Genomic DNA, 27,983 nt, shown 5'->3' with positions numbered 1-27,983 from the left:
ATACTGTATAATATATAGTGTCCCCGGCAGGGTTTGGTTACACTTTGCAATCAGTTACTGTAAATACTGTAAATGATCTCATGTTAGTCCAAGTCAGGTTTTCCCCTCAATATGAGTTATGTACGTTCAGAGCTTGTTGGATTTCAGAATCGTTAATAAGGGATTGTGGACTTATGGTAGGTTTTTGCTCTGTGTTAACATAATGAGAGCAAGCATGGTAAACGTAGTCAGAAGAACTGGGCTTTCATTCTCTGTGTCTGCAGGATTTCGTTTTTTCTTATCTATAAAATGAGAGGCTTTTAAAAGGTATGTAGACACAAAGCATAAGACCTCTTACGCACCTACACCTGGGCAGACATCACTAATGGATCGCAGCTCTCCTTCCCCCGACCCAGGGCACATGCGCCCTCGCGTCCTGTCCACAGATGTCTCATGCTCAGTCCTGGGAGTGAGCGCTAGAGATGGAATCTATTTGCTGAGATGACTCCTCCTAGCCTTCCAGCTATAAATGCTGGTGATCCTAAACAATACCCATGCCTGTGTGGCCTGAAGGCGAATATTTTCTCATGTCTTTATGGCTGTTAAGGAGGGTTTCCATGCAGTTTCACTGGAAAAATCACATCACCAGGGCTGGACTTTCATATCCAAGCAGGAATTAGGCAGGGGTGTGAGGTCCAAGCCCAGCAGTACAGGGCTGAGGTTAACCCAGCCCCATTTCTGGAAATAAAGTGCATATTACGTCCTCCTTAGTCAATTGGCTAGCCTATCCTCAGCTTTTCACCACAGCCCTCCAGCCCCAGATTGTAAACTATACCTCTTGACTCACCTGGGTCTACTTAATCTTCTCACATATAAAAAATTGTAGAGCCCTGTACCCTTCCCTCCATGGAACCAGAACAGTAAACAGCCCAATCTTTAGGTTTGCATTTGGATTATTTTATACCAATGTAACAGTGATTTATTTTATACCTTCATTGGCAGATGGCTTCATCCAAGGAGATCTTTTCTAGAACAGTGAAAGATTTGTCCCAATTCTAAGGCTAGAGAATTTCTGCTTAACCCTTAGATCCACAAGAAGCAAACCTGGGGGATTTGAGAAGAGTTATTTGATGCCTGCCTCAGGGTTTGGAAAACTTGGGGTCCAGTCTCAGCATCTTTTTACACACTGAGGATAATCTTTACAAAATACTTCTTATATATTTATGTTAACTTAAAATGTTCATTTTAACAAATGGGTAACCAAAAGTAAGACTGCCCAGTTAAGTACCAGATACCTTGAAACAGTGCAGCTGACATAGAATACCTCTAGTCTGGGAATGGAGGTTTCCATCCTTAGAAGCAGCTCTGTGACCTGTGGGCCCCATCCTACAGGAATCAGTTCCTTCTATAGAATAGGGATTAAATTAGCAACATTGTTTCTTTACAAAGGAAGCTGAAAAAAATTTATGAGGTTGCTTGCCTAATATCATCTGATGGAGACAGCAAGAATTGCCCCTGAAGTCCTTCAGTTATGAGATGCTATTCTTACCATGAGCCCAGGCTTGGTCCTTTTCATTTTTCAGTTGAGGAGGTAGAGGCAGAGGGAGGCTGAGTGGCTGGTGCAATCTGAGGAGACAGAAATGATCCCTAGATTAGAGCTGCCTGCATGGCTTCTTTTCTGGAAGCTGTTGCCCTCTACAAAATGCCTGCCCTTTCCTTGTTTTTGGCAGCAGTGGCAGCACTTGGGAAACTCAGAAATGATGTTCTGCTTGATATCTAGTGAGAGTGTTCTGGTTCTCAGTGGATCACAGCAAACATTCAGTGTTGCTGGGAGCCTGTCCCTGAATGGGAGGTGATGGTAAATATGAGAATTTAGCTGTCACCCAGCCATGTTCTGAGACATGCAGGTTGGGAAGCAGAGGCCATTCCCAGGCAGAGACAAGTCTGATGAGCAGTTAGTAAGAGCCAGAGAAGAGGACAGATGAGGCACTGTGTGAGCAGGCGCCCCTCCCTGGGGGATTCTGGGTAAGAACTAGGAGTACCCCTCTGCTGAGCAGAGATCCTTAGGGACCCTTGGCGTGGACAGCCCTCCCAAAGCAGTCAGTGTTTAACCCCTTCCCGCATGAGAATTTGGGAGGGAAAAGAACAGGTTTGAGGGTAGTGGGTGGGATGGTAATTAAAAGATAAGCCCTTGGGCTTCCCTGGTGGCGCAGTGGTTGAGAGTCCACCTGCCGATGCAGGGGACACGGGTTCGTGCCCCGGTCCGGGAAGCTCCCACATGCCGCGGAGCGGCTGGTCCCGTGAGCCATGGCCGCTGAGCCTGTGCATCCGGAGCCTGTGCTCCGCAACGGGAGAGGCCACAACAGTGAGAGGGCCGCGTACCAAAAAAAAAAAAAAAAAAAAAAAAAGAGATAAGCCCTTGTGTGTCTCTGTGTCAGGTGATTTGTGGGCTGGGGACTTATTCATCAGTAGACTGACTGTCCTTGCCCCAAAGGGGACCTTGGATAAAACTATCTGCTCACTTTTAGATTTTTATTTCCCGAGAATTACTTGTTTTTAACAGAAATGGCCTTCAAAGTGGACCACATTGCAAACCAGGAGATTAAAAAAAAATTAGAACACAAACATTTGGAATTCAAAGCGTTCAAAAAACCCCCAAAAGGACCTTGAAGCTAGCAGATGAAAAACCCTTGAGCAAGAGTCTTCCCCGTCATACATAGTACCTTCTTTAACCAAATGGAGCCAGAGATGAGACCTCTCACCTCTCCACCTCTACTATGCGCACGCACGCGCACACACACACACACACACACACACACACACACACACACCTCCCACACTGCCCCAAGGCTCTGACACCTGCTTTTACATCTGTCATTTCACTATAACAACTGATAACAAAACATGCCACTAAAATGTGCATTTTAATCGTAAAGTTGACATTGAAACTGTGGTAGTGTTCAGTTGTGTTTTTAGGTGTTATTCTAACTCATAGCGTTATGTTCCCTTCAGTAGAGAACAGTGAAGGGGCACCTGGGAAATGATTTTCAGACACAATGGAAGGCTTCCACTTAGGTTTTCCTTCTTCCTTACCTCCTTCATCCCTTCCAGACTGAAGTTGTTAAGCTTGCTGTCTACTCAGAAGCCAGCAGTTCTCTAAAACTGGATTTTGATGGTTTGCCTTCATAAAGGAGAGATTCAAAAGCAAGGTACTGAGATCAGACCACTTGAAGAGAATGGAAAAGAATATGCTTGATTGCTACTTTTGGACCCTTATTCATCTCGAGGTGCTTCTACATAGCAACCAAAGTTTGGGGTTCTATGTGGCACCGGCTTTCTATTAAGAGTGAAAAGTAGTATTAGAGCACAGCTCCTTAGGTGACTTAACCTAGGGGAGTAGGCGGGTGGAGAACCCTCCCCCACCGAGGGGTAGACGCCCTGTGCCAGGGCCTGGTGGAGCCATCGCGGGACGGCTGGCTCTTGTCTGCAGACAGACATTTTGCCAGTCCCTCAGAGGGAGTAGGGGTCACGCTAATAATGAGGACACCACTGCAAACAGAAGGGGAAATGTATTCTTGAAATGCAAGTGGAATTTTGAGGGTTGAGTTGAATGTGAAGAAAAAAAGAGAGATAATCCCAAACCAGTAACCGTTTGTCTCTTGATGTATATTCCCTCCTAGTATACATGAAGGAAGCATTTCAGTATTATTTTTGTGAGAGATGAAACTATTGCGTATACCAGGTAAAAACAGACGAGGAATTAACCGTGCTCATTTTATTAATTCAAGAGAAGAGCCACAATCAGAGAGTTACACAATTACCCCAGTAGTGTTTGTATAACTGTAATAGAATTTCATGGTAGTTTGTAGAATAAAATTTTACATAAGATAGAATCGCAGAATCGTAAGCCCATAAAAGCCTTTTAAGCTGTTGGAGTTTTAAAAGTAGTATGTTATATTAAAAGCTTCATATAAAGTGAATTACAAAAGAGAAAAACAGTTCTGGTGTTGAGAGTTGTACATTACAAAGTTGGTAACACAACTTCATTTTGTGTGATGCACGTGATGTTGGCGATGATTCATTTATCCCTCACTGGAGTAGCATGCTGGAAAGAAAAATATGGAACCCTGTGGGGCCTAGCTGACCTTTCTGGGGCTCAGTTTCCTGGTCTGAAAAATGGAGGTTACAGTAGCTACAAATCACTGGGTTGGATGTGAGTAAAATATTATATATGTAAATACTATTTTCTATTATTTATTGTTAGGCTCCTATTTTATGTTACGTCAAGACTTCCCAAATCAACCATGTTTTTAAAACTCTTTGACTACTGTCCTAACAACCCTTTGTTGCTATCCTTATACCTTATATTTATATATATTACAGCTGTATAAATATAATAAATATATAAATATTTATATATTTATAATATCCTTAAACTTTACATTTAACGATTACTTTATTCCTCTTGCTGTCTTCCTTTTCTCCTTCATGGATCACATTCTCCCTGGTGAAATTGTAAGAGCGGCCTCTGAAACTCTTTCATATCTGAAACACTTTGCCCTAACAACCCTTATTAGTTCTGATTATTGCATTTCCTGAGGATGTTACTGCCCAGTTCTGCTGTTTGCACGTCGTTTGGAGGAGTCGTGGGTGAGCTGCGACACCGGTGGACAGACCTTCATGCAGCATGACAGTTCCATGCTCTGCTCTGCCCAGAATAAACTCAGGCACTAAAGACTAATGCATTATTTAAAGAGGTGCCATAAAGTTGCACATCATACTAGAGTCCACTGTATTTTCAAGCCGGACTCTCCAGTAGTCTTTGTGCATAGATTTTGCTAGGAACAATGTTAGAGAAATGGGGAAAAGATTCCCTAAGTTCTCCGTTGTCCTAGTTCATGTTTCAGTAAAATCTCTCCACAGGGACCAACAACATACCTTCAGCAGTAAAACTCAATGTCCCTTTTTCATCCTGTTAGTCTAGTTGGCCTTAGGAAAATATCTCCACTTTCTCTATATTATTATTCTTTGTCACTTTATCAAAGCATGGTTTCATTATTCTGCCTCTCTCACTATTTTAAAAAGAAAAAAAAAACAATGCTAAACCCCAGTATGCTTAAAAGCTTACTATTATAGTCATCACTGGGAAATTCCCTTTTCACTTAAAATGGCTGAGAATAGAAATAGGAATCTGATTATTCCAGCGACCTGGTTAGCAAAGCGTGGGGACAGGCCATCGATTTTTGGAGAATTTGAATTAAGTCTCTCTTATTAGTATTAAAACTAGACTGAATATCTTTTTTTTTTTTTTTTTTTTTTTTTTTTGTGGTACACGGGCCTCTTACTGTTGTGGCCACAGGCTCCGGACACGCAGACTCAGCGGCCATGGCCCACGGGCCCAGCCGCTCCGCGGCATGTGGGATCTTCCCAGACCGGGGCACGAACCCGCATCCCCTGCATCGGCAGGCGGACTCTCAACCACTGCGCCACAATGGAAGACAATTTTCCACGGATGGGGTGTGAATGGGGGATGGTTCAGGCAGTAATGTGGGTGATGGGGAGGTTGGTTCAGGCGGTAATGCGAGCGATGGGGCCGATGGTTCAGGCGGTAATGCGGGTGATGGGGCCGATGGTTCAGGCGGTAATGCGGGTGATGGGGAACGATGGGGAGCGGCAGATGCAGCTTGGCTCACTAGCCCGCTGCTCACCTCCTGCTGTGCAGCCCGGTTCCTAACGGGCCAGGGACCCTTAGTGGTCTGCGGCCTGCGGTTTGGGGACGCCTGCCTTAATTCATCATTTTCTTCTTCACCATTAAAATATAAGCGCTAAAAATGTTCTGTTCACTGGAGCTTTCTTGTTTATTCCAAAGGCTCTTGATGTTTGTTTGATTGTATAGTCCTACTTTTAAACAGAGTGAATATTAGGTTAGAAGCCAGAATGAACCATTTTTCAAACCAGTTTAAAAAGTGAATATAATTAGAATAATTCTCACATGACACACAGTCTCTGGAGGAAATACAATTTGTAACCATATAATATTGATGTTGCTGGCAGCGTCTTTTGTTTACCCATTACTTATATAGATTTGAATGGCCATACTTCTAAGTTTAATGGTAATTTATATATACTTATAAAATCCTTTGGTCATTGTGGAGGGGCTCCACTCCCAGGTCTCCTTGGTCCACGTTGATTGGAGAGGACCATTCTGACTTGGTGTCTGCAGAGAGTCCACTAGCTTGTGATGTCGTTGCCTTCCAAGTTTTCTCTCTATTTTTTTGGAGCTTTTGCATAAATATTCCATGGCAGTTTTCATTTTTAAATAAAACAAATATGTAGAGGATACAATAGCTTTAACTCTGCCCATAGGGCTTCAGCAGCTGCAGAAGTCTCTGTGATGCAGCAGGTGGGAGGGGACTGCCATGGCTTCTGTGCACGAGAGCAGACAGATGTTCTCTCCGGGACAACCCACAGAAGGAGCAGGGCGAGGGTTTCAGACCCTGCTTTCCTACCTATGAACAGGTCGCCTTACATTTTTGGTAAAGGGATAATACCTGCTTTGATACCCTTATGGTGTTGATATGAAGGTCAAATGATGCATGGACTTGAAAGTTCTTTGTAAGAAAAAATTATGCAGGGAGGTGGGTAGTTTTCCAACCTTCCTTGTGTTGCAAATTGGAATAGCTAAAGAGTCTATTCCCTGGGACTCAGCGTCCTATGGAAGCTTCAGAGAGGGCCCGGCACCCTCTTCAGGACTTCTCTTCATCCTTGAGCTGGGGATGCTCAGAGTGCTATTCCTGAGGCTGTCTCCTTCTGGTACTGACATTGCGAATCATCACTTTTGAGCCATGGATCTGGCTGTTTTTTAGTAAAGGAGATCTGGCTCACACTGCTTTCAGTCTATTCCATTGTACATGGTGTGCTTTGTGGATTTGTAAGCATGTAAGTGTATCTGAATGAACTGCTCTACGCAAGTCTTTTTTTTTTTTTACATCTTTATTGGAGTATAATTGCTTCACAATGGTGTGTTAGTTTCTGCTTTATAACAAAGTGAATCAGTTATACATATACATATGTTCCCATATCTCTTCCCTCTTGTGTCTCCCTCCCTCCCACCCTCTCTATCCCACCCCTCTAGGTGGTCACAAAGCACCGAGCTGATCTTCCTGTGCTATGCGGCTGCTTCCCACTAGCTATCTATTTTACGTTTGGTAGTGTATATATGTCCATGCCACTCTCTCGCTTTGTCACAGTAAGACAGGAATAAAGACACAGACCTACTAGAGAATGGACTTGAGGATATGCAGAGGGGGAAGGGTAAGCTCTGCGCAAGTCTTGATTAACTTCTTCATATTATTTTAACATTTTGGAATAAGAGCGAATCTTCGCTCACCCTTAAAATGAGAATTTTTATAAATGTGGTTCTTAGTATGTGTGAATGGTTTTAGAATTGACAGTATGTTTTGGACACATGGAAGGATTTGAATAGAAGTACTGATCTCTGGGGTGGTTGTTAAATTAATCAGCTGTTTATGCTAAATCTTATCTACTCAAGAACGAACTTGTGAGCTTTGATATACTAAAAACAAAACCTAAACCTTCAGACAAGGAAAGGCTGTCAACTCTGAGCGGCACCAGTAGACGTTGCTGACGGTCACAGAGGTCCCTTCAGTCCCTGGCACCAAGTCCTGAAAATTGTCTTGTTCCTGCATCTGTGCTTAGATTTGAGCTCTTTTAACAATATTGATGACCCTGTAGTATCTGACAAGTGAAGAAGCAGTGAGCATGTTGAAAGTGCTAGTGAGAGAGGGCACATGATGATGATGGAAAAAACCCAGATTGTAATTTCTTAAAAAGCAAGTGGTGAGAAAACACTTCTGTGTGTATACATGAGATCAATAGTTCCATTGAAGGAATACTGCTAAGGGACAAAGAATAACTTGTACAGTGTGTTGAAGGTTTTATGTCCAAGCAGAGGACAGTAATTGGCAAGTGATGGGGGAAAATGCTTGACAAAATAGACCACACTTTGGGATATATGACTTAGAAGAGCAATGTCAGATATCTATTAGCCTGACGCTAATTCAGGAAACAACTAAGAGTTTGTTCAGGAGCTGATCGTGGTGGAGGTGCTGCTGATGAAACCTTGGTCCAAAGCTCTGCTAGTGGCAAAAGCCCAGGTCCCTCGGAAACATGAGTGGAGAAGCGGGGGCTGCAGCATTGTCTACAGCACTTGAGGACGTATCCGTGGAGCACAGTCACCTGCCTCCTAATTTTCAGCATAGAAGAAACATCCTTTTTGCAAAGTAATGCCCCACAGATCTTATATCACTGAGGGAAGGGAGAGCGGGCCTGCTTTTAAAGTTCACAGTTCTTATAGTGGAAATGTATTCAGAGACCACAAGCCTGAGCCCTTCAAAGCCATCTCAGACTTTTGAACAGACAGACATACAAAACCTGTTGGAAGAGTTCTGATCTGTTCATCAGTAGAGGAACTGGTTATTGTCCTATTCTGCTTTAGATGCAGGGCAGCTACATATCCTTTTATAGTATCAGAATAAGGAAAAAATGAGACAGAATATGGCAAGTAGCAATTGTGAAACCCATAGGATTCATTACTTTGCCAAGTAATAGGTATAAGAAATCTTTTGACCTGCAACTCATTTCCCTGTCATGACAGTATTGCTATAGTGGAAGAAGCGTGAACTCTGGCACAGGCTGGCTGTGTGATCCCAGAAAGCTGCACAACTCCTCTGAGATTCAGTTCCTTCACCTGAGAATGGGCGTAATGTTGCCCCTCCAGCAGCGATGTTGTGGGCAGCAAAGATGATACTTACTAAGGCCCTGATGCAGAGCCTGGGCAGGACAGGCTCCAGTGACCCTCAGCCATCAGGGAAATCAGCATCGACTGTACTCCCGTGATCAGTAAATGACCTCAGCAGAGAGCCGGAGTCCAGGGCCGCCAGCGATTGCTGTGGCCAGCTTTATCAGCTAAGATAGAGTAGAACAAACAGGCAATGGTCAAAGCATCATGGAAGTTCATCTTTCTCCCTTGTAACATCCAGGGTGGGTGTTCTGGTCTAGGAAGGCTCAGGTCTACACAGCCGTTCAGGGACTCAGGCTTTGGAGGCTCTGCTGTTTTTCTAGTAGCATGACTGCTGACACCATTCCAGCTCAAAGAAGGGGGAAATGGCCTGGAGACACATGTGAAGGAGGTTTTAAGGGCCCGGATAGAAGTGGCCAATACCAGTTATCACCTGTATTATTTTGGAGATAATTATTCACATGGGCACCTAACTGCAGGGGCAGGATTGAGGTAGCCATGCTGGTTCGTTTCATGGCATAGAAGTGACCCTAAAGTACCCACCGTGCTCCACGCTGAATCTTGGTACAGACCTTGGCTGAAACTTTGCAGGCAATTTCTCGTCTAAGCCAGGACCCAGGAAGGAGTCCTCAGGCACAAGGCTCGTGAGTCGTGGTACCGTGGGTTGAGGGTGTCTAATATCGGCCACACAGGTCACATGGCTGCCATGCTGGCCTTGGCCCAGACTGCACTCAGGCCAGGGACCGGGTGACTGGGGCCGGTGTAACTGACCTGGTCTTACGAGGCACCCCGTGTGCTGTGCCAGCTCAGTCACTGAGCCAGAGGGGTTGGCAGGTGGCCCACAAGGATGGTCCCAGGGAATCCAGGCGGCAGAACTAGGAATCCCATTGGCAGGAGCTGGCTCCTGGGAAATCCGTCTAGAGCAGCAGAAGCCGGAACTGGGAAGTGGGGGAAGTGGGGGGACAGGGGGGATGTGAGCGGGCAGGGAGGGTGGGCAGGGCTCCCAGGCACTGAATATTCCAGGTATGTCTCCAGCCCTAGAAGGGGAGAGAGGCGAATGCAGTTAAGTGGCCGAAACTAAGGTGTTTCTCTGGTCCGACCCAAAACACGGGTTGGGGTAGAGCAGGGATTAAGAGAGAAGGAAGGGAATTGAGATTAAGGAGTAGTGTTGATGTCTTAAAGTCATCCCAGGGACCTTGGGGCCAGCTGGGAGCAAGACATGAGCAAACCACCAGCTCCTGGCTGCTGGGCAGTGATTCATCTCTAACCCTACTGAGTGCAGAGGCTGGGGCTTCATATACCTGCCCCCTCAGTCAGGATGGGCTCAGGAGCTCACTTGCTGGTGGGAAAGGGATGGATCCAGTTGGGGGGGGGGCAGCATTTGGGAACATCGACATGAGGGAAGCATTAACAGATTATCTTCTGGAATTGCACTGCAGCTCTAAATGGCATAAAAATGTGTTTCATTTAATTTTCAGTTGCCCTCCAGTTCCTCAAGAAGTATTCACCAAATGTTGGCAGATTCTATCAGTCGTATGAAGGAATATGGATTTCACCAGGTAAAAGACTTACCTTCCGTCTCAGGAGCTAAGTGCAGAGCCAGTTCCACTAATGTTTCACAAATTGTTTTATTAGCCTCATGCAGAAATGAAATTAAGCAGCAGACTGTGAACTCTATCTTTGAAAAGCTTGTGAGTACAGCTGTTCATCTTTACCTGTTTATCTGGAGTTGGAGAGTCTTGAGTATCATGGAAAGGATGTACCAGGACGTATCTGCTCGTCAGGACATATCGGACTCCTCCCTGAAGATCTGACGTGAGATAGCATCCCGGACAGAGGCAAACGCTGGGGAGACTGATTTCAGAGAGAGATAAACGAAGCATGAAACTTGGCGGAAATCGTGAATTCACATTAGGTTCCCTAGGTTTTCACTCTTTCTCGAGCCTGTCCCTTTGCGCTGAGCAGCTGCTTGGGTCACTGTGCCCACGGTGCCCGCAGGGCCTCCAGGCGCTCAGGTCTCCGGGTCCATCCGGACAGGGACCTCTCTGCTCCCTCCGTCCTACTGCCGTGTTACCATACATGCGGCTCAGGATAACTGAGGCAGAGACTGGAAACCCTGTAGGGTTTGGCCCACAGATGGTCTGAAAAAGTGGAGTGAGAGATGAGGCTGTAAAATGAAGGTTCTGGGGGCCACAGGCTGGGATGGAGGCTGTCAGGAGGCGGCTGGGGCTGGTTACCTTGGGTGGTGACCCAGGCCCGGACTCCTCTGCAGGGCCATGTGTGAGCTGGAGAGCTCGCACGTTTGAGGCGTCAGTCATGGGGAGGTCTGGAGCTGTGGGCCTGGTGTGCAGACGCTGATGTAATACATGCCCCTTTATAAAACAGCAGCAATAGTCCCTAAAGGAACTCCCCAGTGACCCTGCCCTGATTACATTATGTCATTTTAAATGAGGGCAGGTGAGGAAGAAAGGACAGGAGATCTGTGTGTTCGTTCAGACGACCTATGTTGAGTTCCTTCTGCGTGCCAGGCTCTGCTATGGGCACTAGAGACACAGTGAACGAAACAGATAAAGTCCCTGCCCTTGGAAAGCTTCTACTCCTGATGGGGAGACAGATGATACATCTGTGTGTGAACTCAGGTCCTAAGAGCTCTGTAGGAAAATCACGCAGGATAAGGGAGCTGAGGAATGCAGGGAGGGTGGGAATTGGATTTTATAGAGGTGGCCAGAGAAGTTGACATTGGAGCAGACACCTGAAGAATGAGGGCGGGGTGATGGGGATGGCTGGGGAAGTGTGTTCCAGGCAGAGGGAATAGCACGTAGGAGGGCACAGAGGCAAGAGCTCTTGGACATGGTGGAGGAACGCACAGAAGTCAGTAATGAGACGGAGTGAGGGGCTGATGAGGGAGCTGGTGGGAGTATTTGCATCAGCAGCCCGGGACGAGCGGCTTTGTGTCAGGGACCTTTGACAGCTCCGTCTTCCCATCTCTGGCTCCACACCCCGGCCCCTGGGCGCCTGGACCAGTGTCCAGGCTCAGCCCTGCTGCCCCTCCACTCCCTGGCCTTCATCCTGGACCTGTGTGCTTCAGCAGAACACTTCTAAAGAAGAAATGATGGTTTTCTAAACAGAGAAAGTAAAGATCAACTTGTAAAGACTTTTCTAAAAGTAAATTTTCTGGAGGAATCCTTAGAGAAACTCGGGACAAGTTCTTGAGTGTTCTAGCTGCTTTGAATAAAAACAGCGGCCAGGGTCAGCTCTCATCTGCTATTACTCTGTGAAACATTAATTTTGTCTCCTTTCTCACTGTGCCCATACATAATGACACTGTGGATGAAAAAGGAGTGAGACTTACTAAACACAGCTCTCTCAGACACTGGAGTATCAACTTAGCAGCCAAGTACCACCCGAATTATTATTTACTTAATATATTTCTTTAAGTAGACTCACTTGGTAAACTTCTTGCTTTTCCTAAGCAACAGTATCCTTAGTATAACAGTATGCTATGATAGCATAGTTTAATATTGTAGCTATATTTTTCTAATTATTTAAAATCATTTAAAAATATGTGTGTGGAAGACAAACAAAGCTCCCTTTGAATTTTTTTCTGTTTGAGCTTAGAAATTTCTACCAGCACTTTTGATATTTTCAGGCTTGCCAACAGGTCAATAAGGCAATGGCAAATTTTAAGTCATTTCAAACACCAAAAGCTGCTCTTTGGTTTTTATAATATTAACTAAAGAAGGGGGGCTTAGCTCTAGGCAGGAAAAGAATGTAAGAAAAAAAGTGAAAACAGTGAAACCACAAAAGTTTCGTTGCATCTGAGGTGAAGTGCATAATATGAATTACCACCGTCTTCTGTGCTAACTGTGCTTTAATGGTGATTGAAACCAGTTTCACAGCATCGAGGTTCGTATTTTACTTGTGGTGAAATAATTTAACCACAAGAAAGTCTTTATCTTTCTATAGGAAAACACAAGAGAAAAAAGCCATTTCTGTGGTGCAGAGCAAAGCACGGCCCGTCTTTCCCGCCCCTCAGCCTGTTTCATGACTCAGCTGACGAGGCTTTTTGCCACACCAAGTTGTAAATTCATTTTTCTCATGAACACTCAGAAGGTTGTCCTCAAAGAAACAAAGGAATTTTTAAGTGCTTTGGTGTGTTAGTTTTCTCTTTGGTTAAAAACGAATTCCCTTGGGTGTACTTAGGCTATAGAACTGTACATGTCAAAATGGTTAAGATGGTAAACTTAGTGTTATGTATATTTTACCACAATTTTTAAAAAATTTAAAATGGTAATTTTATGTTATATGTATTTTACCACAGTAAATAATATTGTAAGACCACTATACTTCAATAAGATATTTCCTTTTTAAGGAAGACTCATGTTTCTTATTCTATATTTTTCCTTCTCAAAAAGGATGCTTTTAAAAGATATTTTTGTATATTTTATTTTTTCTTTTCTTTATTGAAGTACAGTTGATTTACAATATTGTGTTAGTTTCAGGTGTACAACAAAATGATTAAGTTTTTTTTTCAGATTACATTCCATTATACATTATTATAAGATATTGAGTATAATTCTCTGTGCTATACTGTAAATCCTTGTTGTTTGTCTGTTGTATATATAGCAGTTTATATCTGTTAATCCTATACTCCTAATTTGTTCCTCCCTCCCTCTTTCCCTCTCCCGTTTGGTAACCATAAATATGTTTTCTGTGTCTGTGAGCCTGTTTCTATTTCTAATCTATTTTGTATATAGATTTATTTGTATTACTTTTTAGATTCCACATATATGTGATATATAATATTTGTCTGTCTCTGTCGGACTTACTTCACTAATTATGATAATCTCTAGGTCTATCCATGTTGCTGCAAATGGTAATATTTCATTCTTTTTTATGGCTGAGTAATATTCCACTGTGTATAAGTATCACATCTTCTTAAGCCAATCATCTGTTGGTGGGCACTTGTGTTGTTTCCATGTCTTGGCTATTTTAAATCATGCTGCTATGACCATTGAGTGCATGTATCTTTTTGAATTAGAGTTTTCTCCAGATATATGCCCAGGAGTGGGATTGCTGGATCATATGGTAGCTCTATTTTTAGTTTTTTAAGGAACCTCCATACTGTTCTCCATAGTAGATGTACCAATTAACATTCCCACCAACAGTGTAAGAGGGTTCCCTTTTTCTCCACACCCTCTTTTGCATTTATTATTTGTGGACTTTTTGATGATGGCCATTCTGACTAGTGTGAGGTGATAGCTCATTGTGGTTGATTTGCATTTCTCTAATCATTGGTGAAGTTGAGCATCTTTTCATGCGCCTGTTGACCATATGTATGCCTTCTTTAGAAAAATCTGTTTAGGTTTTCTGCTCCTTTTTTGATTGGGTTGTTTACCTTTTTGATATTGAGTTCTATGAGCTGTCTGTATATTTTGAATATTAACCCTTTGTTGTTTGCATCGTTTGCAAATATTTTCTCCCATTCCATAGGTTGTTTTTTTATTTTGTTGATGGTTTCCTTTACTGTGCAAAAGCTTATACGTTTGGTTAGGTCCCATTTGTTTATTTTTTGCTTTTATTCCTTTTGCCTTGGGAGACTGACCTAAGAAAACATTGGTACGGTTTATGTCAGAGGAGGTTTTGCCTATGTTCTCTTCTAGGAGTTTTATTGTGTCGTATCTTATATGTAGTTCTTTAAGCAATTCTGAGTTTATTTTTGTGTATGGTTTGAGGGAGTATTCTAATTTCATTGATTTACATGTAGCTGTCCAGCTTTCCCCAACACCACTTGTTGAAGAAGGTGTCTTTTCTCCATTGTACAGTCTTGCCTCCTTTGTCATAGATCAATTGACCATAGGTGCGAGGGTTTATTTCTGGGCTCTCTATTCTGTTCCATTGATCTATGTGTCTGCTTTTGTGCCATTACCATGCAGTTTTGGTTACTTTAGCTTTGTAGTATAGTCTGAAGTCTGGGAAGATTTTTCCTCCAGCTTTTTTCTTTTTCCTCAGGATTGCTTTGGCAATTCTGGGTCTTTTCTGGTTCCATATCAGTTTTACGATTATTTGTTCTAGTTCTGTGAAAAATGTCCTGAGTGTTTTGATAGGGATCACATTAAATCTGTAGATTGCTTTGGGTAGTATGGCCATTTTAACAATATTTATTCTTCCAATCCAAGAACATAGGATATTTTTCCATTCCTTTGAATCATTTTCAGTTTCCTTTATAAATGTTTTATAGTTCTCGGTGTATAGGTCTTTTACCTCCTTGGTTAAGTTTATTCCTAGGTTTTTGTTTTTGTTTTGACATGATTTTAAAATCATGTTTAAATTTCATTGTTAGTGTAAAGAAGTGCAACAGGTTTCTGTGTATTAATCTTGTATCCTGCTATCTTGCTGAATTCATTTATTAGTTCTAGTAGTTTTTGTGTTATGACTTTAGGGTTCTCTATATAGAGTATCATGTTATCTGCAAATAGTGGCAGTTTTACTCTTCCCTTCCAGCTTGGGTACATTTTATTTATTTTTCTTGTCTGGTGGCTGTGGCTAGGACTTCCAATACTATGTTGAATAGAAGTGGTAAGAGTGGGCATCCTTGTCTCGTTCCTTTGGGAAGTCTTTCAGCTTTTCACCATTGACTATGATGTTGACTGTGGGTTTGTTGTAACTAGCCTTCATTATGTTGAGATATGTTCCCTTTATACCCATATTGATGAGAGTTTCTGTCGTGAATGGATGTTGAATTTTGTCATGTGCTTTTTCGGCATCTATTGAGATAATCATGGGTTTTTTGTCTTTTCTTTTGTTGATGTGGTGTATCACATTGATTGATTTGCATATGTTGGGCCATCCTTGTGACCCTGGAATGAATCAAACTTGATCATGGTATAGGATCCTTTTTATGTGTTGTTGGATTCAGTGTGCAAATATTTTGTTGAGGAGTTTTGCAGCTATATTCATCAAAGATATTGGCCTGTAAATTTCTTTTTTTGTAGTGTCTTTGGTTTTGGCAGCAGGGTGATGGTGGCTTCATAGAATGAATTTGGGAGTGTTCCCTCTTCCTCAGTCTTTTCGAAGAGTTTGAGAAGGATCAGTGTAAGTTCTTCTTTGTATGTTTGGTAGAATTCCCCAGTGAAGCCATTTGGTCCTGGACTTTTGTTTGCAGTGAGTTCTTTTTTTAGCTACAGATTCTATTTCACTTCTAGTGATCGGTCTGTTCAAATTAGCTGTTTGTTTCTGACTCAGCTTTGGTGGGCTGCATGTTTCTAGAAATGTGTCCATTTCTTCTAGGTTGTCCAACTTGTTGGCATATAATTGTTCATAGTATTCTCTTATGATTTTTTTATATTTCTGTGGTATCAGTTGTTATTTCTCCTCTTTCATTTCTTATTTTGTTTATCCGGGTACTCTCTCTTTTCTTCTTGGTGAACCTGGCTAGAGGTTTGTTAATTTTGTTTATCTTTTCAAAAAAACCAGCTCTTGGTTTTGTTGATCTTTTCTATGTTTCTTCTGAGCTCTATTTTATTTATCTGCTCTCTGATATTTATTATTTCCTTCTTTCTGTTGACTTTGGATTTTGTTTGTCCTTCTTTTTCTATTCTTTTAAGTGGTAGGTTAGGTTATTTATTTGAGGTTATTCTTGTTTCTTGAGGAAGGCCTGTAGTGCTATGAACTTCCTTCTTAGAACTGCTTTTGCTGCTTTCCATAGATTTTGTAAGGTTGTGTTTTCATTTTCGAGCTTTCTATTCTCTTCCATTCATCTATATGCCCATTTTTGTGCCCATACCATGCCTAGTGCCTGCCTCACTGCTGGAAACTGCCAGAGTCCCTCACCAGTATTTATTTTTGGTTTTTTAAACAGAAGAAAGAATCTGTGAAGAAAACACAAGATGAAGAAGTAAAACAAATAGATGAAGAGAGAACCAAGCAGATTTATAAGAGCTGGAAAGAAGATTCGGAGTGGCAGGCCTCTTGTGAGTACCCAGAGGCCTCCATAACAGTGACACTAAGCTAGTTTGTTCACAGAATAAGATGATCCATCTAGGAAGCACTTAGAGTGGTTGTTGAGAGATTTTTTTTTTTTTTTTTTTTTTGCGGTACACGGGCCTCTCACTGTTGTGGCCTCTCCCATTGTGGAGCACAGGCTCCGGACGTGCAGCCTCAGTGGCCATGGCTCATGGGCCCAGCCACTCCGCGGCATGTGGGATCTTCCCGGACTGGGGCACGAACCTGTGTCCCCTGCATCGGCAGGCGGACTCTCAACCACTGTGCCACCAGGGAAGCCTGAGAGATGTTTTAACACTAAACTATTACTCAAAGGCTACAGAGCCATCTAAACATTGAATAGCAGAAAGGTTCTCATCTAAACATTGAATGGCAGAAAGGTTCTCAATTCATCTTTGTACCATCAAAATTATGATGTATGTATATGATGAAATGGTATTTAGCTATGAAAAAATGTTTTGGAAGAGTGTTTAAAGTCCTTGGAATGTGTTTATATCTTTTTAGCTTGGAGAAGAAAAATCATTATAAAATAGTATGAAAAATATCCCTACTTAAAAATGTCTAAGTATATGAGGGAAAAGAAGTGGCAATGTTAACATTAGTTTTCTTGGAGAGGCAGGATTCAAGGTTATTTATTGGAATTCTTCTCGTTTTTCTGTATTTTTCTCAGTTTTCAACAGTGAACACATCTTAACTTTGTAATCAGAAGAACACAGGTGTGACAGGCTGGATGTGTCAGCATCCCTTCCACACCTATGGCTCAACCCTGCCCCATTCTGAGTTAGCACTTCCCAGAGATCGTCCTCCTAGGGAGAGGCCAGTGCAGATGAAGGCAGAGCAGAGCATGTGTGATGGATGCTGGGAGGATTTGGGTTTGAAACAGGATTAGAGCTTCCATCTGACTTGGACAAAGACACCCTAACTGCACGGTCATCCCTTGAAGCAACAGGAGGAGAACAGGGGCGGCTGTGTTTGCAGAATGTTGGGAATTCCATCACAATCAACACCATTAAAATGACAATTTTTGTGAAGTGAAAATGTTTACCAGATCCAGTCACTTATATGCAGTGAAATCTTAGTGTAATGGAAGACTTCAGGCATTTCTGTGAAATCAAACATAACAGATTCTGATCAATAATGTCTGAAGTACAGATACACTCAGTAAAGCTTATTCTTACATCCTGCGCTAGGGTCTTTAATGCTAGGCATTGCTGGTGCCTGTTCATTGTTACCAGAGTCCGTTCTGTTCACCGTCTGAGGTGCTGATTCTTCTAAACATCTCCGTGGCTCATGAGGGCCTTTCTCAAACCCCACTGTTTTTCTAGTGCGAAAATCCAAGGCAGCTGATGAGAGGAGGCGCTCCCTGGCAAAACAGGCGCGGGAGGACTACAAGAGGCTGTCCCAGAGGGGGAGAGGCGGCGAGGGGCCACAGAGCCCCCTCGGTGGCCCCCAGAAGCCTCGGAGGCCCCCCCTTCCACCCAAGCCTCAGTTCCTGAGCCCTTTGGGACACCCCTGCAGACCTCTCAGGTAAGAAGCCATGCAGGTGGCTTTAAGCATAAGCGGTGAAATGGCTGATTAAAATAGATGAATTGCATGGCCGCTGCGGGGAGAGAGCCTACTGGTGCCATTCAATCCGGCTCCACCTCTGAGTCTGTGATTCTGAGACACCTGGGCAGCCCTTCATCTCCCCTCATCTGTAAAATCCCCGCTGTGGGTACCATTAACACAGCCAGGAATTTTGTGAAGATGCTCAGCGAGGTCCTGTGCCACCAGCCCAGCTCACCCCCACCTGGTGACAGCCAGTGAGGGGAGGGGGGACAACTGGGGGGTCATCACAGTAGGAACCCAGGCTTGCCGGGCTTCACATCATGAGCAGAGCTACACTTCCTCTGCTCAGGATTAAAGATTTGATGATAATTCTCATTCTGGGATATACAGCCAAGCTCATAGATTGAGAATTTGGAAATGTTTCTTTTCTTTTTTTTTTTTTTAATATCTTTATTGGAGTACAATTGCTTTACAATGTTGTGTTAGTTTCTGCTGTACAACAAAGTGAATCAGCTATATGTATAAATACATCCCTATATCCCCTCCCTCTTGAGCCTCCCTCCCACCCTCCCTACCCCACCCCTCTAGGTCATCACAAAGCATTGAGCTGATCTCCCTGTGCTATGCAGCAGCTGGAAATGTTTCTTTTTTAAATGAAGACTTTATTTGGCCATGGTGGTCCCTTTGCCTCCTAGGCTGTGGGGGGAATTAGGCAGAACAATTTGTTTTGGAAAATCCCTGAATAAAACTACAGTGCAAACCCACAGCCAACATCATTCTCAGTGGTGAAAAACTGAAACCATTTCCACTAAGATCAGGAACAAGACAAAGTTGCCAACTCTCACCACTATTATTCAACATAGTTTTGGAAGCTTTAGCCACAGCAATCAGAGAAGAAAAAGAAATAAAAGGGACCCAAATTGGAAAAGAAGAAGTAAAACTGTCACTGTTTGCAGATGACGTGATATTATACATAGAGAATCCTAAAGATGCTACCAGAAAACTACTAGAGCTAATCAATGAATTTGGTAAAGTAGCAGGATACAAAATTAATGCACAGAACTCTCTTTCATTCCTATGCACTAATGATGAAACATCTGAAAGAGAAATTAAGGAAACGCTCCCATTTACCGTTGCAACAAAAAGCATAAAATACCTAGGAATAAACCTACCTAAGGAGACAAAAGACCTGAATGCAGAAAACTATAAGACACTGATGAAGGAAATTAAAGATGATACAAACAGATGGAGAGATATACCATGTTCTTGATTTGGAAGAATCAACATTGTGAAAATGACTATACTACTCAAAGAAATCTACAGATTCAAGGCAATCTCTATCAAACTATCAATGGCATTTTTCAGAGAACTAGAACAAAAAATTGCACAATTTGTATAGAAACACAAAAGACCTCAAATAGCTAAAGCAATCTTGAGAAAGGAAAATGGAGCTGGAGGAATCAGGCTTCCTGACTTCAGACTATACTACAAAGCTACATTAATCAAGACAGTATGGTACTGGCACAAAAACAGAAATATAGATCAATGGAACAGGTTAGAAAGACCAGAGATAAACCCACGCACATATGGTCACCTTATCTTTGATAAAGGAAGCAAGAATATACAATGGAGAAAAGATAGCCTTTTCAATAAGTGGTCCTGGGAAAACTGGACAGCTACAGTTGAAATTAGAATGAAATTAGAACACTCCCTAACACCATACACAGAAATAAACTCTAAATGGATTAAAGACCTAAATGTAAGGCCAGACACTATAAAACTCTCAGAGGAAAACATAGGCAGAACACTCTATGATATAAATCACAGCAAGATCCTTTTTGACCCACCTCCTAGAGTAATGGAAATAAAAACAAAAATAAACAAATGGGACCTAATGAAACTTAAAAGCTTTTGCACAACAAACGAAACCATAAACAAGACGAAAACACAACCCTCAGAACGGGAGAAAATATTTGCAAACGAAGCAACTGACAGAGGATTAATCTCCAAAATATACAAGAGGCTCATGCAGCTCAATATCAAAAAACCCAATCCAAAAATGGGCAGAAGACCTAAATAGACATTTCTCCAAAGAAGATATATGGATTGCCAACAAACACATGAAAGGATGCTCAATATCACTAATAATTAGAGAAATGCAAATCAAAACTGCAAAGAGCTATCACCTTACACTGGTCAGAATGGCCATCATCAAAAAATCTACAAATGGGCTTCCCTGGTGGCGCAGTGGTTGAGAGTCCGCCTGCCGATGCAGGGGACAGGGGTTCGTGCCCTGGTCCGGGAAGATCCCACATGCCGCGGAGCGGCTGGGCCCGTGAGCCATGGCTGCTGAGCCTGCGCGTCCGGAGCCTGTGCTCCGCAACGGGAGAGGCCACAACAGTGAGAGTCCCGCGTACCGGAAAAAAAAAAAAAAAAATCTACAAACAGTAAATGCTAGAGAGGGTGTGGAGAAAAGGGAACCCTCTTGCACTGTTGGTGGGAATGTAAATTGATACAGCCACTATGGAAAACCATATGGAGATTTTTTAAAAAACAAAAAGTAAAACTACCATACGACCCAGCAATCCCACTACTGGACATATACCCTGAGAAAGCCATCATTCAAAAAGAGACATGTACCAAAATGTTCATTGCAGCACTATTTACAATAGGCAGGACATGGAAGCAACCTAAATGTCCATCGACAGATGAATGGCTAAAGAAGATGTGGCACATATATACAATGGAATATTACTCAGCCATAGAAAGAAACAAATTTGAGTTATTTGTAGTGAGGTGGATGGACCTAGAATCTGTCATACAGAGTGAAGTTAGTAAGAAAGAGAAAAACAAATACTGTATGCTAACACACATATATAGAATCTAAAAAAAAAAAGCTTCTGAAGAACGTATGGGCAGGACAGGAATAAAGATGCAGACATAGAGAGTGGACTTAAGGACACGGGGAGGGGGAAGGGTAAGCTGGGACGAAGTGCGAGAGTGGCATGGACATATATACACTACCAAATGTAAAATAGATAGCTAGTGGGAAGCAGCTGCATAGCACAGGGAGATCAGCTCAGTGCTTTGTGACCACCTAGAGGGGTGGGATAGGGAGGGTGGGAGGGAGACTCAGGAGGGAGGGGATATGGGGATACATGTATACATATAGCTGATATACTTTGTTATACAGCGGAAACTAAAACAACATTGTAAAGCAATTATACTCCAATAAAGATGTTAAAAGAAAAAAGAAAAATGCAGTGATATCACAGCAGAAACCCCCATCCCTTATCTTCACTAAATATAAAATTATTTTCTCCTGGTTATTGCTATTACATGATTTTTTCATATTCTGGTGTGGAGGAAGATGATATTTAAAATAACCAAGAGAAATCAAATATTGATTTAATGAAACACAACTGTCTAAAGCCTTTTCCTCTGAAATAAAAACTAAAAATCCTTCTCTGTTAGGAGTATGGAAAAATAAAAAACAAAGGTCTCCTTTTGTGTGGGGGCCAGTAGTTATCTTCAGGGCTTTTTCCTAATGTGGATTCTGTCCTCAGAGGAAGCAGGAGGTGGACCATTTCCTCTTCTATGATTATTTATACTTACTCAGTTGAAAGGTTCCATCTGGGGCCTTGGGGACCAGCACTAACTGACCATGTTCTACAGAGTGACAGTTTGGGGAACGATTTTTTCCTTATGACAACAAGAGAGGCCCCTCAACGTTGTGCCTGGGGCACGGAGTGTGAACTCCTGCGCAGGTGCCTCCCACACCCGAGCCTGTCACTGTCGGGCCTCAGGTCCCCGCAGGCTATGTGCCTCTCCAGGCTCCCCCAAGGGTGGAATACAGCTTGTCATACACCCGCACCCACAGTATTTTGAGAGCACAGCTTATGTGACTGACAGCAATGAAGGTGCCTTTTTTTTTTTTTTTTTTTTTTTTTTGCGGTGCGCGGGCCTACTGTTGTGGCCTCTCCCATTGCGGAGCACGGACTCTGGACGCGCAGGCTCAGTGGCCATGGCTCATGGGCCCAGCCGCTCCACGGCATGTGGGATCTTCCTGGACCAGGGCACGAACCCGTATCCCCTGCATCGGCAGGCGGACTCTCAACCACTGCGCCACCAGGGAAGCCCTGAAGGTGCCTTTTAATGAGGGTTTTAAGACGATGTTTTAAGCTCCAGTAGCTCATTTTTTCCAACTTAAGCCACTTGCATGAAGTGCTTTTTGTGAGGTGGCCAGACCAGATGGTTTCAGGGCTGGGACTTCAAACAGTGATGACCAAGGTCAGCTAGGAGCCAGCCCAGGGAAAGACAGACACAGGCTGTCCTTGGAGTTTCTGCTTTACCTCCAAAGATTTCCCGAAGAAAAGAACCTAATCTGAAGGCCAGGAGGAGAACTTAACATGTAATCTCATGTGTGTGCAGTGTCTGCTCCCTTGGAAAGTCAAGTATTATAAGCTGTTTTCTCCAAAATGCTATGTATGTATGCGCATGCATATACATCACGTGTATATATCTGACATGTATGTCACATGTAACTCCTGGTAGCATGTGTTACCATAAAAAAGCATAAAGAACGTAATTTACATGGCAGGATATTCCGGTAGCTCATCCAAACTTGTTGTTTTTACATTGAATTCTGCTCAGAATTTGTGGGCCTGGAACTTGGGAATACATTTGTTACACTGCAGTATTAGTTTTTATAGTGGAAATTGACTTAAGTTCTGCTACTGAATTTATTTCAAATCCATTCTGCTGCCTGTATCTTTCTCTTAACCTATCTTCAAACACTCCTCTTGCTTTTACTTTTTATCTCTGAGACTGCCTTTTAGCAGAACTCTTCAAAGTATGGGAGAGAAGGAAGCAAGTCAGAGAGGTTAGTGGCAACAGAAAGATGAGGAAAGTGAATGATGAAAGTGTTAGGGAGAAAGTTTATTCTATTGCATCTGGTTTCCTCCTTTTGCAAGTACATGCTCTCCAGGAAAATATGGCTGGGGGTGTATTTCAGTTTTTAATGCTCATTTTGTCAAATTTTAATTAATGGAGCTTCTCATTCATATTAAAAATGAATTAAAATCTGTGTGTCGGTACAGCAGCAGCTCATGGCTAGCCTGCAGGACTGGAAGGGCAGGTGACAGATCTGCTCCCTTATATTCCCTGCCCTGAAGGAACCGTGTGACAGCCGTGCACAGGGTCACACCCCGTGAGCTCAGCTGCGAGGCCAGATCTTCAGACGTGTTATACTCTCTGCGTGTGTGTGTGATTTTTGAAAGCATTATTTTCCAATAAGTTGAATCTAACTTGAAACCCTTCATGAATGTCAGAAACCAGGCAGCGGCAAGGCCGGCGTCCCACTCGGCCCATGCGGACATCGTGCGCTGGTTCCGGGAGGAGCAGCTCCCGCTGCGGGCCGGCTACCTGGGCACCTCGGACAGCATCGCCCCATGGTTCCACGGTGAGTGCACGGCCCCGCCCCTGGTAGTGGGTGAGCCGGCTCGGCCTCCAGGCACGCAGGGTCAGGGCTGCCTTTCACCTGAGCTGCCCCCGAAGAGGCTCTGACCTTGTTCTCACAGAGCAGCTTTTCCCGGCTTTCTCAGGGAGCTGCTGTCTCACAACCAGAGGCCCACGCCACGGTGGCTCCCAGCACGGGGGTGATTCATCACCCCGGACGGGCACCACCACATTGTAAAGCAATTATACTCCAATAAAGATGTTAAAAGAAAAAAGAAAAATGCAGTGATATCACAGCAGAAACCCCCATCCCTTATCTTCACTAAATATAAAATTATTTTCTCCTGGTTATTGCTATTACATGATTTTTTCATATTCTGGTGTGGAGGAAGATGATGTTTAAAATAACCAAATATTGATTTAATGAAACACAACTGTCTAAAGCCTTTTCCTCTGAAATAAAAACTAAAAATCCTTCTCTGTTAGGAGTATGGAAAAATAAAAAACAAAGATCTCCTTTTGTGTGGGGCCAGTAGTTATCTTCAGGGCGGAGGGAAGGCAGGCCCCTTGGGACGGCCCCAGATGGCGGCGCTGTCATCCGTCCCCCACCCAGGGAGGGGCTGGTGTGGCCTCTGTGGGTGGCCGGAAGGTCTCGGGCTGAGTGACCTTGAGCAGATCATCGTTCTCCGCAGTGATTCCGTTTATCTGAGCCTTACTTTCCTCATCTGTTAAGGGAAGGGGTGGGACTTTGTGATCTTGAACTTAAAAGTTGACCCATGCGATTAAGGCTGCAAAGTGGGTCTGTTGGGGACTGAGCAGAGGTCAGCTCGTAAAGCACGTCTTCATTCGACCCTTGAAGCTAGGCTCATCCAAGACTCTGTTTACCCAGCGCCTGCCTCACCGACCTCTCCGTTTCTTGAACTTCAAGAGAAGGAGGTGGCTTCTTGCCTCGATTGGCTTCCACGAGGTCTGTGGTTGGGTTGGACTCACTGGTCCCGTGGACAACAAAAGCTTTTTTTTTTTTTTGGTCACACGGTGCGGCACGCCGGATCTTAGTTCCCCAACCAGGGATTGAACCCGTGCCCCCTGCAGTGGAAGCACGGAGGGTTAACCACTGGACTGTCAGGGAAGTCCCAACGACAGCTTTAAGACAGAGATCACATCCTCTCATGGAACACACTTGTCCTAACGGGTATCTCGGTTTGAGTTATGTTTAATGCTACTTACTCTCTTTTCAGTAGGATCGTCTCACACATAAATAAAACCACAAAAACAAGCTCCCAAACACACAGCATGGCAAACTCCTCTAAAAAGAACCACGTTATCTGCGGTAGGCTCATTGCCAAAGAGCTGCCTTTACAGGTACAGCACAGCAGCCTAGTTTTCCTGGAAAGTGCATGTTCTTTGGCGATTTAGGTTTTGTAATTGTCCATCCCCAGAGGAGCCCCCCAGCCCAGCCCTCCCGGGACCAGGTCCTTCCTTTCCATTCTGCTCTGAAGACACTGGGGGAAAGAGTGACGACAGCATCAGAAGATGAATAGAAAGAACATGGTCAGTGACCCGTCTGTCATGGTCAACTCCGCTGCCCCACATTGCCTGTTTTTTTTTTCCTTTTTAAGATAAGCAGTGAGGAAATCAGCCACTTTGTAGCTTCTGTGTCACTGGGCAGAAGATGCTGTCATCCCTGATTGAAAGGGTGGTAGCTTTTTTAACAGCAGGGAGTGAGAAATTCAAAGTGTTGGTGTTATTAAAAATTCTGATACTTCAATGGGCAGATCTGTTTGAAACAGTTGCTACAAGCTAGGAAGACACAGTCAGACTAAAAATCTAGTTGAAGCTTTGGTTGAAAAATAAGACTCTTGAGTTTTACATATAATTTATTAATTGTTATTGAATTATTTTTATTTATACAAACATCATAGTTATAAACAAAGCAAATAATATGATACAATAAAATAAGGTAATAATAAATAAATACACAGCCAGGTAGTCAATGTAAATCATTATCTTCGGTTTTAAGAAGACAAAATTTCACATTTCTATCACAAAGAGAAGATGGATCACAACTTATCTTTTGGAAATATAATTGTTTATTTATCAGGAAGCCTGTTTTGAAATAGCGGCATGGAAGCTCTTCTTTATTGGTTTGCCATATTCCATTCATTGTCATGCACTCTGTTAATCACCCTTCCTAAATTACTGTTTTGGCCACCTAATCTTCCACCCCACAGAAGTTTCTATTTCACCCCTTTCTCTTAATTAGCTTTGGGTAAGGATGGGGCTGGGTAGGAGGAGACCAGGGAAGTGAGGGCTGCTGGGCCTTTGGCTTGTGGGGTGGGTGGAAGCTGCACGCTGTTGGTGAGACAGGAACCCAGGAGGATGCAGGGACTTAGGGGAGGGAGACAGTGCACTCGTTTGGGATATGATGAGTTTGAATGTTTTGGGGGGCCGTTGTGCGAAAGTATCCATTTGGCAATCAGATTAATGGGTCAACCCTCGAGATAATAGATTGGATCGTTAGCCCACAATTAAAAGCATGGAGGGGATGAGACTTTCCAGGGGTGAGTTGGGAAGATGGTAAGAGAGGAAGACCAGGCACAGAACCTGAGGGAGTGCCAGCCACCACTCAGCGCAGTGGCAGAGAGGAGCAGAGACCCCCCCATCTCTGTCCCAGGCTTGGTGGGTCCGAAACCTGCTGGGCAGGCCAGCCAGAGGGAGAATGGCCAGATTGGTGGCTCAGATCCAGAGGCTGTCCACCCCCTGGCAGATTCTTTCTTGCTCAGGGAAGGTCAGTCTTTGTCCTGTGAAGGCTTTTAACTGATTAGATGAGGCCCACCCACATTATGGAGGATTTTCTCTCCTCGTTTAAACATGATTTTTCTTTTCTTTCTTTCTTTCTTTTTTTTTTTTTTTTTTTTTTGGCTGTACTGTGTCTTCCTTGCTGCACGTGAGTTTTCTCTAGTTGCGGGGGCTACTCTGTTGTGGTGCACGGGCTTCTCATTGCAGCAGCTTGTCTTGTTGTGGAGCACGGGCTCTAGGCATGCAGGCTTCAGTAGTTGTGGCTCATGGGCTCAGTAGTTGCTGCTCACGGCTCTAGAGTGCAGACTCAGTAGTTGTGGCACATGGGCTTAGTTGCCCTGTGGCATGTGGGGTCTTCCCAGACCAGGGATCAAACCCATGTCCCCTGCATTGGCAGGCAGATTCTTAACCACTGGACCACGAGGGAGGTCCCTAAACATGATTTTTCTAATTATGAAATATTTTAAACAAGAACAGTACAGAGGGAAATATATCTAGTGCCAGTGATGAAACATGTTATAGCTACTCTCCAGATACAGTGAATGTTAAAAACCATATTTACTTCACATCTGCTTTTATTAAGAAAGAAATCCTGACAGAGAGAATTAAGGCTTCTTTTTTATTCCCTTTTTGATTCTATTTCATTCTCTCCTTCCCAATGGGTGAACCACTCTTCTGAAGCTGTCCTTTCCATCCATATTTTTATACTCTTATTATATACATGCATACCTGTGTATTTCTATAAAATATATTTTAAAAATATAAAACATAGGTATATATATGTTTCTATAAAACAGAATATTGTGTTTAACATTTACATGGGTATCATGTTATAGACATTCTTCTGCAACGTGTGTTTTCTCTCAACATTATGTTATCTGGGTTTTTCTTTGTTTATAAATGAGACTGGCTCATTCATTTTACCTGTAGTGCAGTGTTATATGATATATGTTATTTAAATATTTATAATACACACACTATAAAACACATAATGCTTTATTTGTGTTTAACGATGATATATATTTTATTACACACACATATCATTATTCATTCATCCCTTCTCCTACATTTGGTACATTTTATTGCTATTGCAGAAAATGATGTGGTATACACCCTGAACATGTCTCATTGTAGACATTCATGATAATTTCTTCAGGGTATACATCTAGAAGTGGAAATGCTGGGAGGTAGGGTATGTGCATCTTTAATTATATTAAATATTGCCAAATGCCTTCCAAAGTGATTATACAAAGTTATACTCCCACCAGCTATACTTGAGAGTTTTTCTTCCTATATACTTGACATACGTGGTATTGCCAGACTTCTTTGTTAATCTAACAGCCTGCGGTGGAACCACCTTAATTTAATTAGCATT

At 43.1% G+C, this 27,983-nt stretch overlaps 1 protein-coding gene across 2 annotated transcripts in view; it reads left to right on the top strand.

The window, feature by feature from the left end:
• SH2D4A (SH2 domain containing 4A) overlaps positions 1-27,983 on the top strand; it is a 74,824-nt gene that overhangs the window by 26,363 nt on the left and 20,478 nt on the right. For both annotated transcript variants that reach the window (XM_033848786.2, XM_033848785.2), the window contains exons 5-8: positions 10,279-10,359; positions 16,662-16,773; positions 18,130-18,331; positions 23,683-23,813. In XM_033848786.2, coding sequence (XP_033704677.1) covers positions 10,279-10,359; positions 16,662-16,773; positions 18,130-18,331; positions 23,683-23,813 — 526 coding nt within the window. The remainder of the gene's footprint in view (positions 1-10,278; positions 10,360-16,661; positions 16,774-18,129; positions 18,332-23,682; positions 23,814-27,983) is intronic.

This window comes from Tursiops truncatus, chromosome 21 (genome assembly GCF_011762595.2).
Source record: "Tursiops truncatus isolate mTurTru1 chromosome 21, mTurTru1.mat.Y, whole genome shotgun sequence".
NCBI classification, from domain to species: Eukaryota; Metazoa; Chordata; class Mammalia; order Artiodactyla; family Delphinidae; genus Tursiops; species Tursiops truncatus.
The sequence above is the reverse complement of the archived record's forward strand: the minus strand, read 5'-3'. Positions and strand labels throughout refer to the sequence as shown.